This window comes from Mauremys mutica, chromosome 23 (genome assembly GCF_020497125.1).
Source record: "Mauremys mutica isolate MM-2020 ecotype Southern chromosome 23, ASM2049712v1, whole genome shotgun sequence".
NCBI lineage: Eukaryota > Metazoa > Chordata > Testudines > Geoemydidae > Mauremys > Mauremys mutica.
In genome coordinates this window covers 12,058,464-12,082,720 of record NC_059094.1, presented here as the reverse complement: position 1 = coordinate 12,082,720, position 24,257 = coordinate 12,058,464, and the positions used below count along the sequence as shown (strand labels likewise).

Sequence of the window (24,257 nt, the reverse complement as noted above, 5' to 3'; positions counted from 1 at the left end):
AGTTTTATTGACTAGAAACATTGGAATCACAACCCCCGGCCCTGGCCCCTTCCATGTTCCCGGGCGTTTCCGATCAGCAGACGTTTCTGCTGTGGCACCTGAGATGGGGTCTGTCTGCCGGCTCCAGACTGGTATGTGACTCGCCCTGGCTTGCAGGCTGTGGAGGGAGCTCAGTGGGTACCAGGGGGCAGGGAGTGGAGGGCCGGGCCTGCAGCTAGGAGGGATATAGAGGACGAAGGGTGCCAGGAGGTGCAGAGGCAGGGGGCAGAACGCAAGGGGGATACAGGAGTGAAGAGTAGCGGGTCTAACGTGAAACACGCAGGCAGGCTGCTGGCCATGGAGGGTGCTGGGGAAAGGATGCGAAGGAGCTATGGGGTGAGGAGACAGACCGGTGAGTGGGGAGCAGGAAAGTAGTGGGGTGTCCCATGGGTTGTTCTGGGCTGGAGGGCCCAACCTATCCCTTAGGGCTGGGCAGATATCCCAGGGGGGCTGCACTAGACAGAAATCTAGCCGCTAACAGGTGCAGAACGTTGGGCATGGGCTAAATGTCCCCCCGCCCCAGGTGCCACCTTCCTGCCCCCAGGATCAGGCCCCCGCTGGCCCCACTTTCTCACGCCCTCCATGTCAGCACGCTACGCCGGCAAACAGCCCGAGAAATCCACAAAGGCCCCGGCCAGGGCTGCAGCCGGCCGAGAAAGAAATGAAAAAACGAGGGCACAGACAAAGGCCAGGGCGGCGGCCCCATCGGGGATACCTGAGAAGGTCACAGACCAGGGAGGGCGTCACAGCCCGAGATCGGGGCGGCGGGGGGCGGGGGGAGGCACATGAGAAGTTAAAGCTCTTTCCATAGGCCAGGCTGGGGTCCCTGGCTCGTAGTGAGTGCAGCTCCCTGCCCCCACACGAGGGGCACTGGAGAGATTAAAGCTTTCTCTAGACGGGGCAAAGTCTTGCTCCTATACACCCCCACCCCACAGGCAGGGCGGGGGACCTGAGAGGTTAAAGCTCATTTCATAGACCAGAGAGAGGAGCCCCTTGGTTTGTACCTTCGCGTCGCTTGGATCGCGCCCCCAGGGGCTGTGGGCACGACCAGACGTGGCACTTGGAGGGTTCATCGCAGATTCCCAGGCTGTGACCCCGGAGGTCAGGAGAGGAGACTGCAGGAGCCCCCTTCGGGCACTGAGGCTGCTTTGGAGCTGGGATGGGCTTGGCGGATCCCAGGTTTTGGTATCTCTGTACAAGGCCTGGGGCCCGGAAGCCCCTGTGGTGCTGAAGGAAATCAGGTCCCACTGGGACGGCAGAGCTGACCGGAGCTGGTTCCTGGCCAGCCCGGGGTTCCTGCCACCCAAGCCTGGTGGGCGTGGTAGGGAGATAACCCAGACCAGGCAGCTCCCCGAGTCTTGGCCTGCACCTTACCCGTGGCCTGGAGAGAGATCCCAGGAACCCAGGGAAGGGCTGGGCTGGGCTGTCCATGCTTTCCCTGGATCCCTGCAGGGCACCCTGCAGGCCCCTAGGCTGAGGGCGCTGCTACGGGGCTGGAGCTCATTTAAAGCCCAGGTGTCAGCCCCCCGGTCAGTGCTGAGACTGGGGAGGCCAGTGCGAGAAACAAAGCCCCCTCCCAGCACTGCCTGCAGAGCAGGAGGCGATACCCACAGCTCCCTGGCACCCGCTTCACCCTGCGGACACATCCCTGGCCCCTATCAAAATCCCAGGCTTCTGTACCCTAACCAGGCCCTGGCACCCAGGGCTGGGCCGTGGGACCCGGAGGGGAAGCTACAGAGCCCACGGGAGTCTGTAAGGGCTTCGTCGGTTGCCTAGCCCTGGCCCAGAGGAGGCCAGGAGACCCCAGGTAGCCAAAGGCAACCAGTGGGCATGGCGTCCAGTCCAGTCCCAGCAGAGCAAGCGGCTCAGGCCGGCTGCAGTGGGAAGGCTTCCTGCTTGACAGAGACGCTGTAGTGGGGCAGGGGCAGGAGCGGCAGCTGTCTGTGGAGGCCAGGCGAGCAGGGGCCCTTGTCCCTGGGGAGCTGCCCACGCCTGCCTGTCTCCAGCTCCCTCAGGATGAGATTCTCCAGGAGCCCGGAAGCCCGGGCGGGGTCGGCCCCTTCCCGCTCCAGGCGCTCGGTGTCCAGGCTGAAGTCGAAGTGGTCGATCATGGCGTTGAAGTGGCCGAGCTGGACGGGGGGGCCGGCAGCGCCGGGGGCCAGCGGGCAGTAGCCGCGGCGGTGCAGGGCCAGGCTGAAGGGGTGGATGTAGGTCTTGGGGCAGCTGGGGCAGCGGTGCGGGCGCTTGCGCTCGTGCAGCCGCTTGTGCAGCTTGAGGTGGACGTACTGGGTGAAGCGGCAGTGGCACAGGCGGCACTGGTACGGCCGCTCGCCCGAGTGCAGCCGCAGGTGGGTCTTCAGGTTGCTGGTGCTGCTGAAGCGCTTGTGGCAGACCTGCGGAGGGGCGGACGGACTCGTGTCAGACCCACACTGGCCGCCTGCCGGCCACCACAGCCCCCGGGCTCAGCCCCCAGGCACGGGCCTGCTGCGAGGATCAGCCTGGCTGGGGGCGACTCCAGCCCAGGCAATGGAGCTGGGCTCACTCAGCCCAAGGCAGAACTTGGTCCTGTGCCTTGGGCTCAGTGTCCAGCTGAGTCCTCGTCCCCCCGACAACCGTTATCCACCCTCCCACTGCCCAGCAACCAAGGCCCCGCTGGGTCTCTGCCCCCCATGCTGATGCCATTGCCCCTCCTTCGATACCACTCCATCAGGCTGCCCCAATGGACAGTGCCCCACGCGCTCAGACCTCAGAGTCAACCGCCCCCACGCCGCCACGGGCTCCGATGGGCCCGGGGGCCCCTTTCCCAGCACCGGGGCCTTTAGCAGGAGGAAGGAGGGAGCGTCACCTACCAGGCATTCGTGAGGCTTCTCCCCCGTGTGCACCAGGTGGTGCTTCTGCAGGTGAGCCAGCTGCGTGAAACACTTCTTGCAGATGTGGCACTGGAAGGGTCTCTCGCCGCTGTGAACCCGCAGGTGGACCTGCAGGGGGAAGGGCAGGGGTGGAGAAAGAAAGAAAGAAAGAAAGAAAGAAAGAAAGAAAGAAAGAAAGAAAGAAAGAGCATGGGAGGAGGTCAGGGGTTTGAGAAAAGCGAGGGATCGAAGGAGAGAAGCAAGAGACATTTCCATTAGGCGATGGAGCCTCTTGCTCCGAGAGGCGACTGTCCCTCTGAGTTGGGCTTCCCTCATCTGGGGGATGGATGAGCAGGGATAATGGGGGAGCCTCCCTGTCCCTTGCTGACTGGGAGGGGGGGCCCTTTCCTGGGCTGGCTCTTCCCTCCTTCCTGGAACTTTTGGGGCAAGACGGGGAACATCCCGGCTCCCCCCATCCGGGCTGTGCTGTGCTAATGAGAGAGAGAGCCTGGGGAAATTCTCCTGCCATGTGATCCAGGTGCCAGATCCAGGACAGGGAACCTGCCCCGAGCTGCTGAGATAACACAGGGGAAGGGCAAAGACATCTGAGGGGACTCTAGTGCCGGCCTCCCAGACCCCACCCGTATTCATCACGGGCGTCCTGATCAGCTCGAGACTGAAGCCCCCCCATGAAGCACGATCCCAGGTAGCCCAGTGTCTGGCTATTAACTTAATGGAACATCTTCAGCCATAATGAGCTGTGACTGGGAGACCTAGGGGGTGACTCTAAAGCAGTGGGGCTCAAACTTTTGTACTGGTGACCCCCCCCTTTCACATAGAAGCCTCTGAGTGCGACCCCCCCTTATAAATTAAAAACACTTTTTTATATATTTAACACCATTATAAATGCTGGAGGCAAAGCAGGGTTTGGGGTGGAGGCTGACAGCTTGCTACCCCCCCATGTAATAACCTTGTGACTCCCTGAGGGATCCCAACCCCTAGTTTGAGAGCCCCTGCTCTAAAGCTGCCCTCTCAGCTGACTGATTAAGGAAGAGGCACAGGAGGGTATTTACCAAATGAGGAGGTACTTTTCCTCTATAGTACTCAAAGCAGAGGTGAGTCCGTATCATTATACCCATTTGACAGATGGGGAAACTGAGGCACAGAGCAGGGACGTGACTGGCAGGTAGAGTCAGGAATACAACCCAGGTCTCCAGACTCTCAGCCTAGTGCCCTAGCCACTAGACCATGCTGCCTCTGAAGAGGCTAGCAGGAGCATACTGATGTGGCTCGGGAGGGGCAAGGCTGCTGCTGACAGAGGAGGGTGGGAGAGTGGTGGCCCTTTGGTACCTTGAGGTTGGAGAGCTGCCCGAAGCTCTTGGCGCAGATGTTGCACTCGTATTTGATCTTGCCGTTCTGCTTCTTCAGAGGGTAGGGCACGGGCGTGGTGTCCAGGCGGCCGGCCGGCGGGCAGAACTTTGGCGTGCTGAGGTTGAGCGCCTCCAGTGGGTGGGCAAGCAGGGAGGTAGGTTTCTGTTGCTGAACTTCAGAGGTATACGAGGTGCCCCCCGCAGGGGACGAATGCTGCTTTGGTCCAAAGTCCAAGCCTGGAAAGGCGAAAGCGCCGCTTTGGAGGGAGATTAAAACATCCTGCGGCTTCCGGAGCTCGTGGGCTTCCTGTTTTCCATGAGGTAAGACAGTGGTGTAGAGGCCTGGGGATGGAGCTGTCCCGTCTCCCTGGGCACGGGCGTGTACCTGCGGCTCCTGCGAAGGCAACCCCAAGGGAGGGACTTCCCCCACCCTGCTCATGGGCGGCGCTGGCAGGAAGGGCGCGGCGTGGGGGGGCAGCGCAAACCGGGGGTAGTGGGCAGGGATGGTGCCGCAGGCGTAAAGATATGGCTGGGGCAGGTGGCCCGTGGGCAAATACAGAGGGCAGGAGGGGTAGAGGCTGCTGAGGCAGCGCTGCAGCTCCTTGCACAGCGAAGTAGTTGGGCCGTACGGGCAGCAGTTGAGGACTGGCTGGTTCCTGGGGCTCGCGGCGCTTTGGCGCGGAGGGCTGGACTTCTCGGGCGCCCCTTCCTTGCCAGGGGCATTGGGGAAAGAGCTAAGCCCCAGGGACCACTGCTTGGCTTCCTGGGGGAGCTGCCCACGCCACGCCGGGCGTCGGCATCCGGCTGGGCTCGGCGGCAGGCCCCTGTCCAGCGCTTCCACGTCAACGCTCTCATCTTCCTCGCCCTCTGCCTCCTCCTTGTTCTTTGTGAGCTTCGCTGTGAGGTTTGGGTTGGCGGCCGAGCCCCCGTGTGGCGGCTGAGGCCCCGGTGTGGTGGGGGCTTCTGCGGTAGATTTCCAGATACCATCGGGCTCTGGAGAGAAAGAAGCAAGCACACATTACCACACGTGTCTGGTAGTGTCACTGGCAGGGTAATCCCACCTCCACCCCTTCCATCCAGGCACTGTGAGTGACTGTTGATTTACCCGGCTGTTTATTCGTATCCTATCCTAGGCTCCCATCCCAGGCTCCAAGTGCCTGAGACACTTTAAATGCAGACAAGTCCCCAGGGCCCTGCAGCTGGGCCTGCCGTATAGACAGAACCCAGCTCCTGTTCTGAGGCGGTTGGGTTCCATCTGGTGGAAATCCCATCATCGCCAATGGTGATGTCCCAAGACCGCAGTTTGTGGGTGAGATTTCCACCCTGGTGGGACCAGCTGCACCCCCCACGTCTTTCACCAGCGCTAAATTCACTTTTCGGGACAGCTCCTCAGCGGGCCTGGAGCGAGGCCGATGACTAGAGATGGCCAGAGATTACGAGAGATGGACAGGTCAGTTTGGGTGAAATAAGGATTGAACTGGCCCAGACTCAGGCTGAACCCTGATTGGAAGATCAACATTGGCTCAGCGACGGTTGTCCGTTCCCCTGGAAGCAGCCGTGCATATGCACGGAGAGGAAAGCCGGGCTGGAAGCCTGCGCTCTTCAACCTTGCCTGCTCCCCTGTCACTCCATCACCTGGGGGACCAGACCTGCCCCTACTCCTCCCCCCCCTTGCAGAAAACTCACCTGCACTTAATGTCCCTCCCCTATTTCACTGGAGATCAGCTGGCACCTGGAGCTCACCTCCACACCCACCCACAATCAAGGTTCAGGGCTGGGCTGGCACCCAGTCACCGCCCCAGTGAGCTGCTGCTCCTGTGATCAGCTGAGCTCCAGAGCAGAGTATGCGCTATCCATGGGTCTGGCTTAACTGGCAGGAGTTCTGTGCGAACCCAGACATGTGCAGGATGGCAGACACATGTGCACAACCCCACACGCCACCCCCTCCTTCGGGGCACAGCCCCCTGGCAGGACTCACCCTCCCCCCCCATTATAGCCAGACTCTCTCTGGGGCTGCAGTACATCTCAGATACGGAGGCACACCAGCCACCCCAAGACCCCGCCCCCAGACGCTCCTCACCGAGCTCCTCGGCCAGCTCCCCCGGCAGCGGGCACTGCAAGCGCTCAGCAAACTCGTGGTTGTACCATACCAGGAGCTCGGCACCTGTCACGATGGGCTTCAGGGTGTAGAAGTAAATCTCCAGGCCGTTCTGGCAGGCCACCAGGTTCTGGGCCGGGGCGTCGGGGGTGGGGTTGACGTAGCGCATCCAGTTACTGCGGCGGGGGTCACGGGCGTCGATGAAATGGTGCAGCTCGCCCCCCGGGGTGTAAATCTGTAGGAGGCAGAAGGGAAGAGACAGTCCGATTAGCCACAGAGCTGGGGGCGCTTAGCGAAATGAGCATCCCCTGCCGGTGCATCTGTCAGGAGGTTTACGCTGCCTCTGGGGCCTCCTGGGTTGTGCCCACTAGGTTTGTCACTGATGGTGATGGGCTGAGCTGTAGGGCACAGGGTCACCTAGTTTTGTTTAACAGACACGGGATGCTGAGGTAGAGAGGAGGGAAGTGACTTGCGCCGTGTCAGGTCCACATGGGACAGAACCCAGGAGTCCTGGCTCCCAGCTGCAAGTTCAGCGAGCTCTCTCCCAGAGTCAGGAATAGAACCCAGGAGTCCTGACTGTCCCCAGCCCAGAATTCCATCCACTGGAACACAGCTGCTCCTTTCGCTTTCACACAAAGCCAACCGCTCGCTGCCAGGGGTCAGCCCCAGAGGACCCTCCGCAAAAACGGGTCCAGCTCCAAAAGGTTGTAAGAACCAACGTTCTGAGCACCTCAGCCGTGGAGCGCCTGCGCCGTGACCAGCTGCTGAGCGTGATGAGGTCCCAAGTTCTTGCAACACCGTCTGTGATCTCTCTCCCTGTGGGGTTCTCATGAGTCACTACCGGAGAACTGGGCACAGGAGGAGCTTTATCCCAGCCTCTGCTGACATCACCCCATGCGGGGAGAGTTTTGGTTTCAAACTCAGCAGCCTCAACATCGCCTCTGTGGCCTCTTTGGCACCAGGCTCGGTTCTGCCTCCCGGCAGGAGGGCTTGGGCAGGGGCCCAGAAAGGGCTGGTCCGTTCCCCTTGTCACTCTGGGAGGCAAACAGCTGAGTGCCGCCTGGTGCTTTGAAGAGCAGGAAGAGCTGACAAAGGCCGGAGGGCTAAGTACTGGCTGGCTCGTAGCCATGGGATTATTTCCTTATAAGAAACAAGAAAAACGAACCAAAGCAAAAAAAAACAACACTCCCCAGCAAGCACTGAGGCACGCTGACGGCCACCTGAAATTCCCAGCACAGACGGGGAATGCAGAAAGGGGCTTTTGCTTGCAGTCTGACCAGCAAAAGTTCCCCTCCTCTGGGCACGGGGAGGGATTACTCTGTGTAAATAACCTAGGGCAGGGTTGTCTAATGGTGAGAGCACAGGACAGGAAGTGGGGGGGCTCCTTTCCTGAGTTCTGTTGCTGTGCCTGCCACAGCTGCATCACTTTCCTGCTCCGTGCCTCAGTTTCCGCATCTGTAAAGGAGGGGTAGCCATATACCGCTCCACCTTGCACGGGGATTGAGAGACTTAATTCCCTGACGTATGTAAAGTGTTTTGAAGGAAGGTGCAATACAAGAGCAAATGATCATTCAGAGGACGTCGGTCTTGCGGGCACAGGGCGTGACCCCAGCTTGGGCAGACATCCCGAGCTAGCTTTAGCCCCAGGGACTGGAGCAGTGAAGCCGTGGCACCCCTTCAGCACAGGCTGGCCCTGCAAGCAAGGACCCGGGGTTTGTACTGCCGCTGAAGCACACCCGGCCGCGGCTTCATGGCTCCGGAACCAGAGGTAGCTCGGGTGTGGTGGCTGGAGCTGGAGACTGCTTCCGGCAACGCTGTAGGGCGTTCCCTGGACTCTTCCCTGGCAGCCATGAGATCCCAGCCTATATGGCTACATGAGCGGAAGGCAGTGCCCCCAAAGGCCCGGCTATGGCGCTGGGGGACCAGACTGGGGATGGAGGCAGAGCGCTCTGGAGATAGCAAAACCTTCCCGCAAGGAGGTTCCCTGATTGGAGTGTCTTCCACAGACTGCGCCAGAGGCAGGCCCACACCGTGCCTGGCTCTGGAAAGATGCCAGTGACTCTCTCTCCCAGGCACTGCCCCCAGAGAACCTGGCAGGCGACTGGCAGGAGGCATGGAGTCCCGGGCCAGTGGAGCTGAGCAGGGCTGGGAGGAGCGGAGGGCCTGGCAGAAGCCGGCTGTCTCAGTGCTGGTGGCCCAAGCCTTCTAGGGAGGGTGCTGCTTGTCTCCGTCCCGGGCACCCATGGTAGCTGACAGAGCAGCCTTCCACCCCCGCAGGAAGCCGCCCGCTCTGGCTGGCTGCCAGGAGCAGACCCGTCTGGGAGGAAGGCTGCACAGATAGCCCTGAGCAATGGGTGGAAGCCCTCGGAGGGGGCGGCCTTGGGGCTGGGTTAAACACACCGACTCTGTCACCCTCCCGGCTGGCCTAGGAGGGAGCCGTTACTCACTCTCCAGAAGTGCTTCCTGTCGGCGTTCTTTGGCACGTTCTCTTTGGTGTAGACCTCGCCGATCAGCGGCCCGAAGCGCGTGCCCAGCGGGATGTACTCTCGGCTCAGCACCGCCACCACCTGCAGGGGCACCAGCATGCAGTCAGCACCGGCCAGCCCTCCTCCCACGCCTGGGAACGGGCTCCAGGGAACAGCCCAGCAGCCTCCTTGGATCCTGAATCTTTACAGCACTCCTGACACACACATATACCCCAAAACTACCCCCCCACCACACACACACACACAGAGCCATCCCCCTTTCCCCGTGCAATACGCTCCGTGCACCCTCCCATCACTGCAGCTCAGCTATGGCCCAAGGCCCCCTGCCACCTCCCCACACCCCTGTGGCAGGTCTCGCCATCACCTCCAGTGCAACCCAGCTGGGGAGACCAGATTTTGGACAGCATGGTCCGTGGGATCGGTCTGGCGTTAATTAGCCCAGGGCCCTGACATGTTAATCCCTAAACGGGATTAGGCAGATGCTTCATTTTGGGGGAGGGGGGGAAACAGGACAGATCAGCCGCATTAGACTGTGAATGAAAGTTCTTCCGGTTCCCATCAGAGTGTCAGGAACTGGCTCCTGCTGCCCCTTCCTGAGGCCAAAGCCTCCCAAAGAACCCCAGAGCCCCCCACCCCAAAAACACTCCAGTCTTGCTACATCCAGAGACACCTTCCGTCCTGCCACGAGGGGAGACGGCTGCACACGGGGCAGCGTGTCTCTTCCAGCAGGCCCAGAGACGGGCCTGGGCTGGAACAAGCCGGATCCGGCCTCCCCCGGCCCAAAGGCTGGTGACATGCAAGGGCTGGATGCAAACTCTGCCTGTGCGACGGGGCGAGGAGGAATTCCAGCTGCCAGCAGGCCCACACCGCGAGGGGTTTGGACTGGGATCTGGCCGCTCGCGCCTGTGGCTGGCTCATCGCATGAACGCACCCTCCTCTGCCTCCTCCCGCTGGGCGAGGGCAGGTGCTCGTGGCCTCAGCATCGGCCGCCGGCAAACGCAGCGTCCGTGCAAGCGGAGCCTGCAAAGGCAGCGGGCGTGGGGAAAGCTGCCCCTCCAGCCTAGCAAACGGGCAGCGTGGGAGTCGAATCCCCTCCCTTTGCCGCACCCTCCCTCTGGCTCATTCCTGACCGGCCTTCGCCCTCTCCTGGGCTGCCCTTGGGCGCACAGAGCGGGGGGCATTTCCTCCACATTGGAGGGAGATTGTACGGGGGGGGGGGAGTTTGTCCTCTGCTCTGCTTCCCCATCCCCCATCTCTCCCCTTCCTCCTCCTCCTCCTGCTCCCGATCCAGCAGCTCCCCACCCCCCCGACCCCCCCAGCACATGAGAGCTGGGAAGAGGAGCAGGCAGATGTGTTAATCAGAGCACTCCCCTGGTGGCTTCCCAGCTGCGGGCCCATGGATCGGGCACAGCAGGCAGCGGGGCTGGGGGCAGGCTCAGGGGTGGGGGACCAGCAGGGGTCTGGCTAATATCTCACCCCCGCTTGTCACTATGGCTCATTGCCCCTTCTTTCCCTCCCCCTCCCCCACCAGCCACGTGCTCGCTGCACAAGGGGACGGCCAAGCTCGGTCAGTCGCCTCCTTTTAGCCTGGGAACCAGCAGCGCCCACAGCCCCTGTGGGCTCTGCTCATCTGCACGGGGTGCGCAGGGCTGCAAGGAGGGAGGGGCACCCGGCCAGGCAGGGGGGAGGGTCCCAGAAGAGGCTGATGGGGGGCCTGCCCCAGTTCACTCCATGGTCATTTTGCCCTTTGACTTGGTTGGGCCCAAGCTGCGTGAGGCTCCCGTCGGCTTGGCACGCCCAGGACTATCACCGGGGGGCAGAGGAATTCCAGCCCAGGGGAGCGTCCCACCGGAACCTATCCCAGCCGGGCACATCAGTGCACCTCCTGCCCCAGCAAGTCTGGTGTAATACACCGGGGCCTTTCTCCCGCGGCAGACGCAGGAAAACCCCAGCCTGTCCTTGCTCGGATCCCAGTGCAGGCCTGGTTAGCTCACCCCTTCCACCCGGGACAGCCTGACCCCGCAGGAAAACCCCAGCCTGTCCTTGCCCGGATCCCAGTGCAGGCCTGGTTAGCTCACCCCTTCCACCCGAGACTGCCTGACCCCGCAGGAAAACCCCAGCCTGTCCTTGCCCGGATCCCAGTGCAGGCCTGGTTAGCTCACCCCTTCCACCCGGGACAGCCTGACCCCGCAGGAAAACCCCAGCCTGACCTTGCTCGGATCCCAGTGCAGGCCTGGTTAGCTCACCCCTTCCACCCGAGACTGCCTGACCCCGCAGGAAAACCCCAGCCTGACCCAGCTGCTGGGAATGTCCCTGCTCCCTCGCTTTCACTTCCTCTGCTCTCTGCCCTTCCCAGCTCCTCGGAACCCTTCACTCCCCCCTCGACTCACACCGTTCCTCCTCTGCATTTCCTTCCTTCCTTCCCAGCAGCAGCCCCCCACCGCCTCCGAGAGCAGCCACCCGGCCCATGTTCTCACCAGCACACAAGTCAGGAGAGGCCCCTCCCCACCCCAACCCCCTACTCTGCCTGTCCCTAGCTCCAGGCGTGGCCTACGCCCTGGGCTGGCGCTAGGCACCTGGAAATCTGCCACCTCCGACTCCCTGGGAATGGCAGCAGGGTCTAGTGCTCACACCCCGGGGTGGGGGATGCACTCAGCCCCCCCCGCCACCCCCCCGGTTTGATAGCTGCCAGGGCCTCCACATGCCCCTGGGCCTTGGTGGGGACAGAGAAAGACAAGGTGGCAAGTTCTCAGGGCACTTCCTGGGTGAAGGCAGAGGGTTAACACTGATAGGGTGACCAGACAGCAAGTGTGAAAAATCAGGACGGGGGGGGGTAATAGGGGACTGTATAAGAAAAAGACCCAAAAATCGGGACTGCCCCTATAAAATCGGGACATCTGGTCACCCTACACACTGAGGGCACGGGAGCATCAGAGTCAGGGAGCCTGCGAGACATAACCAGGCTGCCCACCGCCATGGCGAGCCACCCCACCACCACATGGGCACGCTGCCAGCGGCGCAGGCCTAGGGCTCTGAGCACGGTCGGAAGGGAATGACCCCCCCCGCGCACACACCACCAGCTGGGCACCTGCCTCTAGAAGGCCAGGCGGCAGGGAGGAGAGGGCTGGGAGGGAGGGGAAGGTTAGTGCCTCGGTGGCTGCGTCTCGCTCTCCTGCTTTGATGGGAGGAAGCCGAGCCCAGAGGCTGTCACTTGGTGAATACCAAGCTTCCTCCCTTGCAGTCACACTCAGGAGGCTCAGGCGCCTTCGGCTCTCACCGCACCCGCCCAGCCCCTGCTGCTTTCATCTCTCCCCGCAGGAAGCAGAGAGACGGGAGCCGGCCCGTCTGCGTGCAGGCCTGCTGGTGTGCCCTCGCTGATGGTGTGCGATAGGCGTGCGTGGCAGATTGCAAGTGATGAGCAGGTTCGATCCTGACGACGCCTGTGGTATGTCAGTGTTACATGTGCACACAGGTATGTGTGTGCGTGTGAGCATGAGCACGGGTGTGGATGCATGTGAGCATGAGCACGCGTGTGGATGCATGTGAGCATGAGCACGCGTGTGGATGCATGTGAGCATGTGCGGGGTGTGCACGTGTTAGTATGTTCATACGCATGCATATGAGCACGAGCCGGTGTGTATGCACAGTCGCATGTTCACTAGCAGGTCCACGTGTATGTTCACGGGGGGGGTGTATGTATGTGAGAATGTGCACAAGTGTCTTGCAAGTGTGCAGTTCATCTGCCTAGAGGCATGGGGAGGGGGCACCAAGGCTACCGCAGAGCCCCTCTTCTTGCCCCATTGCCTCTTGCCTGGGCCAGGGCTCCCAGGAACAGCCAAGCCCTTGGTGCCTGCGACTCACCTTGTGGCTGCCGTTGCACCGGAAGGCCAAGTTTCGGGGTAAGGAGGCTTGTGCGCGAGGGAAGTCGGGGCGCGTGAGCATTTCGCACGGCTGGTCCTTCACGATGTAGGTGCATCGTTCCTGGAAATCCGCCTCCCGCCACTGCAGCATGGCGCGGAGCTCCCCTCGCATCGCCGCTCGCTCGCTTCCCTCTCAGGCTGGCCACAGCATGGGGGAGCCTGGCACAAGGAGGACAAGCGCAACCGGCTCACTCACAGCGCCAGGGGCTGGGGCCCACGCAGTCACTGCCCGGGGGGGGGGGGTCACTGTCCCTGGGGGCTCGGATCAGACTCATCAGGAAGCTAGACAGGGGGCTCACACGTCACACCCTACATCCGGACCCGAATGCAAAGAGCCGGAATCTCCGGGTGTAAATCAGGAGTAACTCCCCTGACAGCAAAGGAGTTACACGGGGGTAAATCTAGTGCAGCCGAATTACACAGTTGGTGTTTTTCTCTCTCTTGCCCCTGCCCCGGCCTGCAATTAACCAGCCTCACCTGCGGGTGGCTCGATCATTTCCAAGGAACCAAGCTCAGGGATCCCCAGGGACCACACGGGCCAGCGATGGTGACTCTGGGCTATGCAGCATCCTCACCCACTGCTAAATTAACTGGGGTGGGATCTCCAGCCAGGGGCTCGTTAGCGCCAGCTAGGGGTGGTCTGCGGTAGTCGCTGGAACTTAAAGCAGATCTGCCCAGGCAGGGCAGTTTGTGCTGTGCAGCAGGAAGAAAACACAAAAGGCCTGATCCGCCTCTGAGCTCGCAGCCTTTGTCCAGCCACTCTGCGCTCACTTTGCCCCGGGGGAATGACTGCATAGGCCACAAGGCAATGGAGAATCAGGGCCAAAGAATCTGCAACCTGCAGTGCCAGAACCTGGGCACAGTCCGTCATCCATCCCTTTCTCTATCCCGGGTCCATCCCTGTAGACAAATTCGCTTGGCCTGAGGCTTCCCCCCCCCTGCACTCTTACAAGTCTTGGCCTAAAGAGACTGCAAAGGATATTGGAAAGTACCCCAGTGCCAGCGGGTCACTGACCCACCATGACGTCTCACAGCTGACGGCCTGCATGGCCAACGCACACCATGACATGCAGACGCCGGGCAGAGCGTTAGCCCCCGGGACTAGGGAGTCTGAAAACAGAAGCTGTGGCTGCCAGCCGATGGAAAGTGCTTGTGGGAACAGAATGCAGGCAGGGAGCACCAATGACAATTTAACCGCCGATGGGCGCAGAACCCGTCCTGGGGCTGGCATGACACAGCTGCCGTCTCTGCCTTTCTAGCCGTCCAGCTTACACCAAGCGTACAGATCATCGTCAGTTCTGCCCTGGGCAAATGAGGAAAAAAAATTCAAAAAAGGGAGGGGGGCCAGAGGAGTGGAGTCTCCGCCAGGGCAGAAGGGAGGGGAAGTATTTGCTCATAAAAATGAACTCCTCAGATCCACCCCTCCAGCCAGGGCAGGGCTGGTCCATACAGTGAAAATTTTCTTCTGCTGCATCCAGTCCGGTTATAATTGTCTGCAGCTCTGGGGCGTCCCCCCATTCCCTTGGGTGGCTATTCCATACTCTGTCGGGAAGTCCTGTCTGACAGTCCACCTCAATTCTCCTAGATACACCCCCTTGTTCTCCGGGCTCAGATCAGAGACGGTGATTGTCTCTCACGCTCATGCACACGGAAGGGCCAGATGTAGGCACCAAAATAAGGCCCATTGACGCTGAGCTCTTCTGAATATCCAGCCCAGGCATCAGTGTTGAGAACTTAGAACTAGCTCTGAGCTTTCCAGGAAATCTATCCTCTTGCCAGGCCTTTGAAATAACCACCGGGGGGGATAGAAATGATTTTGTTATTTTGGAGTGAGCTTGGGAGCGGACGCTCTTATTGGGGGTACAAGCATCTCATGTCAATTCAGGCAATGCCAAGTGACAAACCGCATTAGATTAGGTCAACTTGGACCCCGTCTAGGCCAGATCAGTGTGTCCAGACTTGCTCTACCAAGCTAAGTGGAGTACTCAGGAAAAGGGAAAATTCCTAAGGAAAGTTGCTCCGAAATAGCCAGATCAGTGTCTCTGGGGCAAGCCCGTCGTATCTACCAGATCCTGGGGCTGCCAAAGTCAACTGATTGCAACAGGGAGCAGAACTGAGCCTTTAGTTCTTTTAATCTTTCCAGATAAATGAACCCCTCTGCCCCCTTGGTCATTTTTGTGCCTCTTCTCTGAAGCCGATTCATTTTACCTGCCTCTTTCCAGTCCCGACGTGCCCAGAGCTGGAGGTGGAATCCCAGCTGTGCTCTCTTACCATGATCCCAAATCTTTGTCCCCTGCAGGCTCCCAGGACATTGGGGAGCGTGGATGGGGCTAGTCTCCTTTCACGTGGCCATCCAGCTTTGCTAGCCTGACACCGACTTCCCCGCCAGTGCCTGCGTCTCCCTGGGACCCCTCCACGCTGGCTGGCACGTGACGGAGTCCCGTCGAAGGGAGGAGGTGCAGTAGCCGGTTGGCAGGTCTCAACAACAGAATCTCATAGAGGAGAGCGGGCGGGGGGTGGAACTGGCACTAGGGGGCTGCAGCCAAACAGACAGATAGGCAGCAAGACCCCCCGGAAATGCCGCCGAAAGTCAGGTTTAATTCATTTCTAGGACATGCCTGTCGCCAGCCTCGAGGCAGAGTCACAATCAAATCGACAACAGGATTCGTCTCTCAAACCGACGTGGACTCACAGCCCAGAGTGCCCCCGTCCCTCCCCCCGCAAACACCCCCTTCCCAATCAGCCTCGCTGGGAGCACGCCCTAAAGCAGCTGAGCACCTCTGTCGGACCAAGAGGCCTGCCTAGCCAAGGGCGCTCCTCCGAGCGCCTCCCAGCCCCGCATGCCAAGGACTGCCAGATCCAGCGTCCCCGCGGGACCCCAACAGGAAGGCAGAGATGGGAACCCAGGACCTCGGTCCTGCCGCTCACCTGCCTGGGATGCCTGACTGCAGAGCTGGCTCCAAGTCTCGGTCCCAGGCTGGAAAGCGGCACTTACCTGGGATCACCTCCTCCTCCACCCAGCACAGCTGCGGGCAGCCCTCGCCGGCCCTGTCATGCCCCCCAGCCTCCCCATCTCTTCTGGCCCCAGCTGGTGCGCTCTGCTCTCAGGTCCCCAGCATTGGGGTGAGCAGCTCCTGCAGCAGGATGACGGGCAGCAGCCCTCATTCTGACAACCTGTTTGTGGAACGCGAGCTCTCCCGGGGGGCGTCACGTGCCGGGGATTACCGGGGATTAGCCAATGGCATGCAGGGAGATGGCCCCTCTTTCACCCCTGCCAGAAAAAGAGAGTCCAGATGGAGGATTTGGTAGCCCTCCTGTTAGGATGCAAAAAGTACCAGGAGGAGTCACAAAGGGGTGGGGGGGACGCAAGTCGCCTTGACCCCTGCATGAACCAGTTTAGTGGGTGGGGGCAGCACGGGGAGGGGATCAGGAGAGATCCGTGCTGGGGGGCACCTGGCCTGCTTTGTGGGACCTCAGATTTGGCCTTTCCTATCAGTGACCTGGCTCCAAGCTGGGAAAGACGCAAGGCTTTTCCCAGGGCCGTAGTTACACCCACGGGGGTGAGTTTGTGGGCGTGAGGGAGGTCTTCACGACTCCCCTTTTTCACAGCAAAAGAGACTCCACCTGGCCGGATCTCCCTCTCGATACAACACAACGGGGTCTCACACAGCTGCCAAGGTGAAATGCTGGGGTTTATCAGGTTTCCTTGGTTTGACGGATTGATTGATTGATTGATTGAATTAACGATCACTTTTAATGATCTAGGCTCGGTTCTGCAGCGAAATTTTCCAAAGTGCAGCCCAGCAATACGACAGTAGCCAGCATGCATGCACCACCACGGCAAGCTGAGTGCAGAGATCTGGGTACCCCACCCTGTGCGAGCCTCCGCAGCAGTTCAGCTGCTGAGATCCAGACCTGGGCTACCCCTGTCTACATACAGCTCCAGAACCGCCTGAGTGCAGAGATCCAGGTAACCCCGTAGGCAAGCGCCTCCATGACAATGTGCCCACAGAGCTCTAGAACGGGGGTATTCCTGCAGGCAAGCACCTCCACAGAAAGCTGCAAACAGCGATCCAGAACTGGAGCACAGACGTGTGCAAAGAAATTCCATTGATTTGCTGGGCAGGCAGCTTCCTGTCACAGATCTTCACCCAACCACAAACAGCCAGCCCACCCCCCCGGCGCTCACCCACTAAGGAGAGCAGGTCACTCACACTCCTGCAAACAGCCTTTGTAACAACCATAGACCATCGCTGTTCCTTGCATGCGCGCGCGAGAGAGAGAGACCTCACCCCAGGACTTCAGCAAACCGCCAGCGACCCCACTCCTTTGATGTGGCAAACACCAGAAAACTGCGCAGCACCAGAGTCATTCAGAGCCTTTCTGTTGTTTTACGTCGCTCGGGTATTGAAGCTGTTTTCGTGCATTTAACAAACACTACAACTATGGGCCAGGCTCTGGTGGGTGTAAATCAACAGAGCAACTTCCGTGCTGCTTTACACACGCCGAGGCTCTGCAGGAGCAACTGCTGTTCGCAAGCTCAAGGGAAGCACAATTCTAGTCCCTGCCAGCAGGAGTCACTGCAGGGACTGGGACAGGCGCACGGGCCAGAGGGCAGTTCGCAGCTGGTGCAACCCAGGCTCACCCAGCAGGGGTCACTGAAGGGTAGTGTGTTAGGAGCACAAGCCAGGAGGAAGCGGCCGGCTATTTGCAATGCATAGATGAGCCGTGGTGTAATGCAAAGGACACGGCAGAATTTCATTCAATGGCCTTTTGTTCCTCGTGGCTGGTGAACAAGGGCGGGAGCGTGCAAAGGGCTGAGGCCTCAGTGCCCCCGGTGCCCAGAGACGTCAGTGGGAGAAGAACGTGACACCACACTGCACAGGATTGAGCCCTGGGCGGCCCGGGCTGCTTTGGACACTCCCTGCGGGAGGATTTCCAGCGATTTGGTTGGCGGGGGTGGACTGGGAGGAAATATTTCCCCAGCTTCTTGTCAAGAAGGCGCAAACTCCAGCAGGGTGAGGCCAGGGGCAGGGCCTCTTCACACCAGCAGTCTCAAGCCGGCAGACCTCACCGTCCTTGGGAAGGCTGGGCTGGGACCCTGGGAGTCTTTCCTCTTCTCCTCCAGCGCCTCATGACAAGTAGCCGGGAGCCGGGAAGTTTGCCTTCTACGGGGAGATTAGAGACACTAAATGGGTCTCGCTGTGGTAGAAGACGGCCGAGGATACCCACAGGATCGCAGCCCACGTGTATCTGAAGGGTCCAAATGTTGAGGAAGGAGAGGACCCGCCAGGGCCAGCATCCAAGGAGGTGCATCCGAGGGGTCTCGATCCAAACGGACTCCAGTGAAGTCGGTGGGAGTCATGGGTGCTCAGCACCTCTTCAGCTCAAGCCACTGGTGCCTAGTTGAAGCACCCACCTTCGAACAGGTTGGCAGAGGTGTCTCCTCCCAGTCCCCCCACCCCACCAACAGCTTCTGCTACAGAACAGGAAACTCACTCCGCCACGGGGCAGTCGCTGAAGTTCAGAGCATCACTTTGAAAGAACAGTTTCCTCTGAGCTGCCAGCTACAGCAAGAGGCCTAGCTGTGACATCCATTAGCGCTCTTTGGAGCTGGTTGGTTTGTCAGCTCTGCTCCTATTTGGGCTTGGTTCCTCCTGGGTCAGGAAGGTGGAGAGCCTCACCTGTGATACCCCGGGCAAAGGAAACCAGTCCCAGGTGAGGCCAAGGGGCAGGATCTCATGCCCTGATGTGTTCATGCCACACAGAGCTACATTACAGCTGTGCCAGTGGAGCCTGGACATTAAACAGATACACAAGCTGCCTGGGGAAGATGGAAAATGCATTGTGAAAACTAGGCCACAGGCGGATGTGAGCCCAGAGTTCCTGCACAGTGGCTGTGACAGTGAATAAAAGCAACGCTGGGCTGCTTCCATCGAAGCACCCCAAAGCACTCTACCTAAATGAGTTGGTTAAGCTTCACATCAGCACTGCAAGCTAGGAAAGGGTTGTTAGAGCCATTTCACTGATGGGTCAACTGAGGCACAGAGAGGTGACGTCACATAATGAGTCGCTGGGACTGTGGTGATGAGGGGCAGATAAATGCCCTCTTAGATACATAGATTGGATTAGACTGGATCCAGGAATAGAGTCCAGGAATCCTTGTAATTCCCCAAACCCAGAAATTCCTTCAGCCTTGCGAACAGTGAGGGTTGAGATTCATGGGAACGACAATGTTTTCTGAATTTTTCTATTCATTTGGCTAAGAGTTTTTGGACAAAATGACTTGGAATGGCCCTTCGTTGAAGGGAGTGACCGATGCTTTCTCGTGTCCCTCGATCTGCCCAATGCCGGGCGTCATGACACTCAAAACATGGGTAGAGGTTGGCATTGACTCGTGCAAGCAGCGCTTTGGGACGGCAGGAACAGGAAAGCGTTTAGAGAATCGCCACTGTCGGAAAACTAGAGACAATGCAGCAATGCTGCGTCCTAGAAGGTGAAGAAGATAAAACCATGGTGACAGAGAATGTGTTTGTCAGAGACATCTGGACTGGACAGGGCTACTCCACAAAAGTGAAAGGAAACTCTAGGACCTGGTAAAATTATCCCTCCTCTTCCGAACGCCCCTGGGCCTAGGGAGGGGGTGAGCGTGGGTCCATGTGGGGTATTTGATGAACGGAGAGTAAGTGACTTCACATAGAGAGCGTGCGGCAAACCCAGCAGCAGAACCCTGGTCCTGCAGGCAGCAGAGCTGATGTTATCTACTCACGCACAGTATGAAAGCACCAGGGCCGTGCACAGCATTCTTGAAGGCCACGCTTCTCGGCTTGCTGAGAAGCATTGAAACCTGGTGAGCTGGGCATTGGCTGCAGAATATGGGCTCTAGGCTTGAGCTGGAGCTGAATTTGCCATGACAAGTGAGCACATCTTCACAACATGAAGGCCTGGTCTACACTAGAAAGTGTTTGCCAGTATAGTTATGCTGATACGTTATACTGACAACTCCTCCTAGTGGGGAGACAGCTTCTCCTGCAAAAGCACTCTTTTAGTGAAATTGTATCTACACAGGGGATAAAAAAATCACCCCCCTAACTGACATCACTGGACCGGTCAGTGTTTTAATGTAGGACCTAGCCTGGGAGCGAAGGCAGGTTGTGCTTGATACGTATCTGTGGTTGCGTTAGGTCTCGATCCTGCAACAAGTTCTTCTGCACCCACATAGGGCCCCACTGAAGTCAATCAGGGGGTCTGCCTGCATGGGATTCAGCACAGGATTAGGGCCTTAGCTATGTAGGGAATGTGCGTATTGTATCAAGAGTGCACAGAATGACCCAGGTGGGAGCCGTTCTTAATTTAGCCAGGACCACTCCCTCCCTTTAATCTGGTGAACCTTCGATGCTATTAATTACCAATGTTTTAAATCGTGTCTTCATTCACCTCCGCGCCCACCAAAAATGGAAGATGTTGGGAAAAAAATTGAAAAACTTAAGAAATTCCAAAACTAAAAACTTTGTTTCAAAATTCAGGCCAGGTTGCCAAGTGACAGCAATGTCATTACTGATCCCATCGGTGCACATTTACAAAATCCAAGCGTTTAAAGGGAAAGGAAATGAATAGTCAGGGGCATAAGAAATCCTCCCCCGCCCATGTAACAAACAAATCAAATAGAAACTAATGCATCTTGCATCACAACTCATGAGTTTCAACTCTGGTCCAGCATAAATACGTCTCTTTCACAAGTAATCCCAAACTATAACACATGACACAAAACATTTCTGAAAACGAAACGTCAAAATGACATCCCAATATGGGAACATTAACGATACATATTGATCAGCCCCAGATGCAAGCCCACAAATATCCAAAATGGATAATGTTCTATACTTTCCTATTACCCTGTGTACATACCATGAGTGCACTTAAAAAGCTCATTCTGGGTTTAACTGTATTCTCAGTTCCAGCAATATTCCCTGGGCTGAACATGAGAAACACAGATAGAAATGGTAACATCTCTAGAACTGCAATGAACATTTTTAAGAGCGTCTATTGGATAACTATAGTCTCAAGAGCCATCAATTATATGGAATTGACCAACACATTCTCCTGTTAGTTGATACACTTATGAGGTAACAATATTTCCCAAGTAACAGTATCTTGTAAAAGAAAACACTTATTTACTGAACCCTAGATAACAAGAATAATACTTATAAAACCCACAAACAATTCACAGATCAGAGATAAGGTTGTTGTGTTGCAATGAAATACGCATGTCTTTATACGTGATAAAATTATCGTGTCTTCAGCTTTATGAGGCAAGAGTCAAGATTTATGATGTCCTTAGCTGTTTGTTTCCTTGCTTTGAAGAGCCTGAGTTTTTAAGTGATATGCTGGGAAATCACCTGGGTGTCTCTTAGCAACTTTTGCTGGTTTCTAGGAGAAAGGTATTTAGGCTTCGTATAGAGATGGGTCTGAACGAAGAGCAGGAGGGATGGTAACACCCTCAAACTTCGAGGCAGCTCCGATCTAGGACTAATCTTGCACCTGGTCCTCCTTCTTTTTTTTTAAACTGGCCAGTTCAAAAACCTGGATCTGCGCAGCCCCTGAGCTTTGGGAAAGTTCTGATCCAGATCTGAACTTTGCATCCCTAACAATCAATGCCCAAGGTGAGCAATCCCAAGGCTGCTCTGCCTTGGAGTGGTTTGCACAAGAGGCAGGTAACAGCACCAGGAGAGGGAGCTTTCAACAGGAGATTTGGCAAGGGAGACAGAGGCAGAGAGTGAAAGAAGGGACAGAGAAAAGAGCAAGAGAGACCCCAGGAGAAGGGCATTGCCTACCTGGCCTGGGCAGCTGCTCCTTAGCCCTGATTCCAGAGGCTGACAGAAGGAGAGAGCACCCCAGCCTCTGGGGATTCTCTTTAATGTTATGATTCAGCGGCTGTGCTTGAAGTGAGTTCATTGACAGGAAGCGTCTCTCGTTAAGGGGCTCTTGCTAAATTTGGAGAGGCGAGTCAAAGCAACCTCTGCATCAGCTGCACCACAAGGGAGGAGGAGGTGACAGCTGGGTTCTCTGATAAATAAAGCCCAGGGAAAGGGTCTCCGCTCCTCTCTCCTACTGCACCCGCAATCTCTCCTGCCCTTGGGAGCCTTCCTCACCCAGTGGGGGAAAGGACCACCAGCTAGGAATCACTTCTCCCTAGTCCATTCTGTGCTGGGCTCCTCTCCCTAATGCCACCAGCCTGTCAGCCACTCGAGCGCTCCCCTCTGGGCTCTGCCAGCCCTCTCTTTGCCTTGCAGGGGAGCAAGAGGAGCACCCCAATCCCCGAGTCCCTTAGAAGCTCTCCCCTGTGACATGCAGCCCCCGACACTGGCTACTCCCAGAACTCCCAGCTTCTGTGCCCCCAAAGGAGCCGGGTACCCCCGGCTCCTGCCTCACACACAGCACAGGTGAGCCCGCATAACAAACCAATAACAGGTTTATTTAAGAATAAAGATTTAACTGGCAACAGGAGACAGCGCCGGACACAAAAGATTCTGATACAAAATAAAATCGTGCAACCCAAATTAAGGCCAACGTTGATCAACGGTTCCCTTTCCTAGCTAATAAAGTGGGATTTCCCGCTCCGCCCCCCCCGGCCAGCGTTCAGTCTGTTGCAAACAGGAACCAGGATCCAAATTGTCATGAAAACAGCCCCCCTCCAGGAGACGTCTCCTCGGGGAATGGCTGCAGAGGGCCGCTCCCCACTGTGTGTTCTACTGAAACAGTCTGTTGTAACATTTCCACCTCCACTTGGTTTTATTGTTTGCAGTTGTTGGTTTTGCAATGACTTTTCTGCAATGGGGCAACGGTAAACACTTGAACCTTGCATGACATCACTGGCAAACCAGGGCGAGGTGGCTGCTCCCTCCTGCATGACTAGGCCGTCCCCGAGTTGTATTTCTCCCCGGTGACTCCTCTCAACTTTAAGAGCATAAGGGCATCAACTTCGGTATAGTCACTTTATGCCTTAACATCCCGCCACGATTAGGAACCGTGATAAGTTGCCAGCTTTCAATAGGGACCTTACATGTTACCCTTTATGGCTAAACAGCCTGGGAGCAATGTATTTGATGAAGTGAGTTTGTCGGGTCTGCGACGAAAAGTTGTTTGCAAAGAACAGGGGAGCTTTGCCAGGGGTCTTGGTGTCACACCTGGCTGGCCTGAACATCACAGATCTTAAGCAGCTGTAGCTCCCATTGGCTTCAGTGGGAATAGCGGGTGCTCAAAATCACTGATTTTGGTACCTGAAAGTGGATATATGGGCCTAGCTTTAGGCACCCAATTTGGACGCCTCAACCGCTCCTTGCTTCAGCACCCCCAACTGTAAAATGGGTCCAATAACTCCCTGGTGTGTGGCTCAGTCCATCGGTGCTTTGAAATCCCAGGAGGGGAAGTGCTAGAGAAGGGCAGCATGCAAGGCTGGGTAAAGTCAAAGGACTGGCATAAAGCAGGTGGCGGAGCATGAGGCACGTCACCAACGCTCCATCACAGCATAAAGGAGACTGGGACCCAGGGGTTAACACCCAAGGGATCTGTGTCTAACCCCACCACTTCCTCCAAGCTGCCTGCCACTCTGGAATCCTGCAGCTCGATGCAGGGGAAGGCAGGTTAGGTTGGACATAAGGAAAAACTTCCTAACTGTCAGGGTGGTGAAGCACTGGAATAAATTGCCTAGGGAGGTTGTGAAATCTCCATCATTGGAGATTTTTAAGACTAGGCTGTACAAACACCTGTCAGGGATGGTCTAGATAATACTTAGTCCTGCCATGAGTGCAGGGGAATGGACTAGATGACCTCTCGAGGTCCCTTCCAGTTCTACGAATCTATGACTCCATATTAAGGACCGGATCCTCAACTGATGTAAATTAGCACTGAAGCCAAGGGTGCATGCCTGATTTACACCCGCTGAGAACTTGGCCCTGAATAACATCACCGGTTTGGCTTGTCCAACGCCCAGAGCCACTGAGGAAGGGAAATCTTGCCCCTCGGCTATCGTCGTCCCATGAGACACCTCAGAAGAACCAGTCTTGTACCAACGAGTGAGTCACATTCTCTGGGGAAGGCTGTTCCCGGAGGCCAGGGAACCCTGGGCAGACGGGCAAAAGTCCCGGTTCCAAGGAACTCTGCAGAGAAACTAAAGACGCTGCTGCCTAGAAGCGAGAGGGTGCGGCTGATTCTGGGCAACTACCCCAGGGCGTGGAGGGAGGGCGCAAGGGAAGGGAGGCTGCAGTGTGGTTCAGGAAATGACTCCAGAGACTTCAGGGGAAGAGAGGATGTGGCACTAGTTCTGGGCATCAGTGACTTATGGGGCTTGTTGGCTGTTCTTGGAAAGTCCCTTCACCTCTTCACGATGTGCCAGCCCATCCAGGGATCGTGTGGGGCTCTTAGCCCTGCTACTCAGAGAGGTGGGATTCAGTGCCGTGAGTTTGATGGTGTGTTTCCCCAGTGCAGCTCTCTCG

The 24,257-nt window shown here is 57.7% G+C and overlaps 1 protein-coding gene across 1 annotated transcript; it reads right to left on the bottom strand.

The window, feature by feature from the left end:
• ZNF683 (zinc finger protein 683) lies at window positions 1–21,675 on the bottom strand. The gene is made up of 7 exons (XM_044997922.1): window positions 21,597–21,675; window positions 12,704–12,921; window positions 8,804–8,923; window positions 6,339–6,591; window positions 4,239–5,251; window positions 2,889–3,017; window positions 1–2,432 (listed from the first exon to the last, which is right to left on the bottom strand). The coding sequence occupies exons 2-7, from the start codon at window positions 12,872–12,874 to the stop codon at window positions 1,905–1,907; spliced, it is 2,214 nt and encodes a 737-aa protein (XP_044853857.1). The 5' UTR covers window positions 12,875–12,921; window positions 21,597–21,675; the 3' UTR covers window positions 1–1,904.
• Window positions 21,676–24,257: the final 2,582 nt, after the last annotated feature.

What these genes read in the sequence shown, in the direction of transcription:
- ZNF683 (XM_044997922.1), bottom strand. Translation starts at nt 12,874, where the DNA reads ATGCGAGGGGAGCTCCGCGCCATGCTGCAGTGGCGGGAGGCGGATTTC. An exon ending in GGTGCAACGGCAGCCACAAG is followed by an intron (nt 8,924 to 12,703) that starts GTGAGTCGCAGG and finishes GTGCCCCTGCAG; the next exon opens with GTGGTGGCGGTGCTGAGCCG. An exon ending in AGAAGCCTCACGAATGCCTG is followed by an intron (nt 2,433 to 2,888) that starts GTAGGTGACGCT and finishes GCCCCTCCGCAG; the next exon opens with GTCTGCCACAAGCGCTTCAG.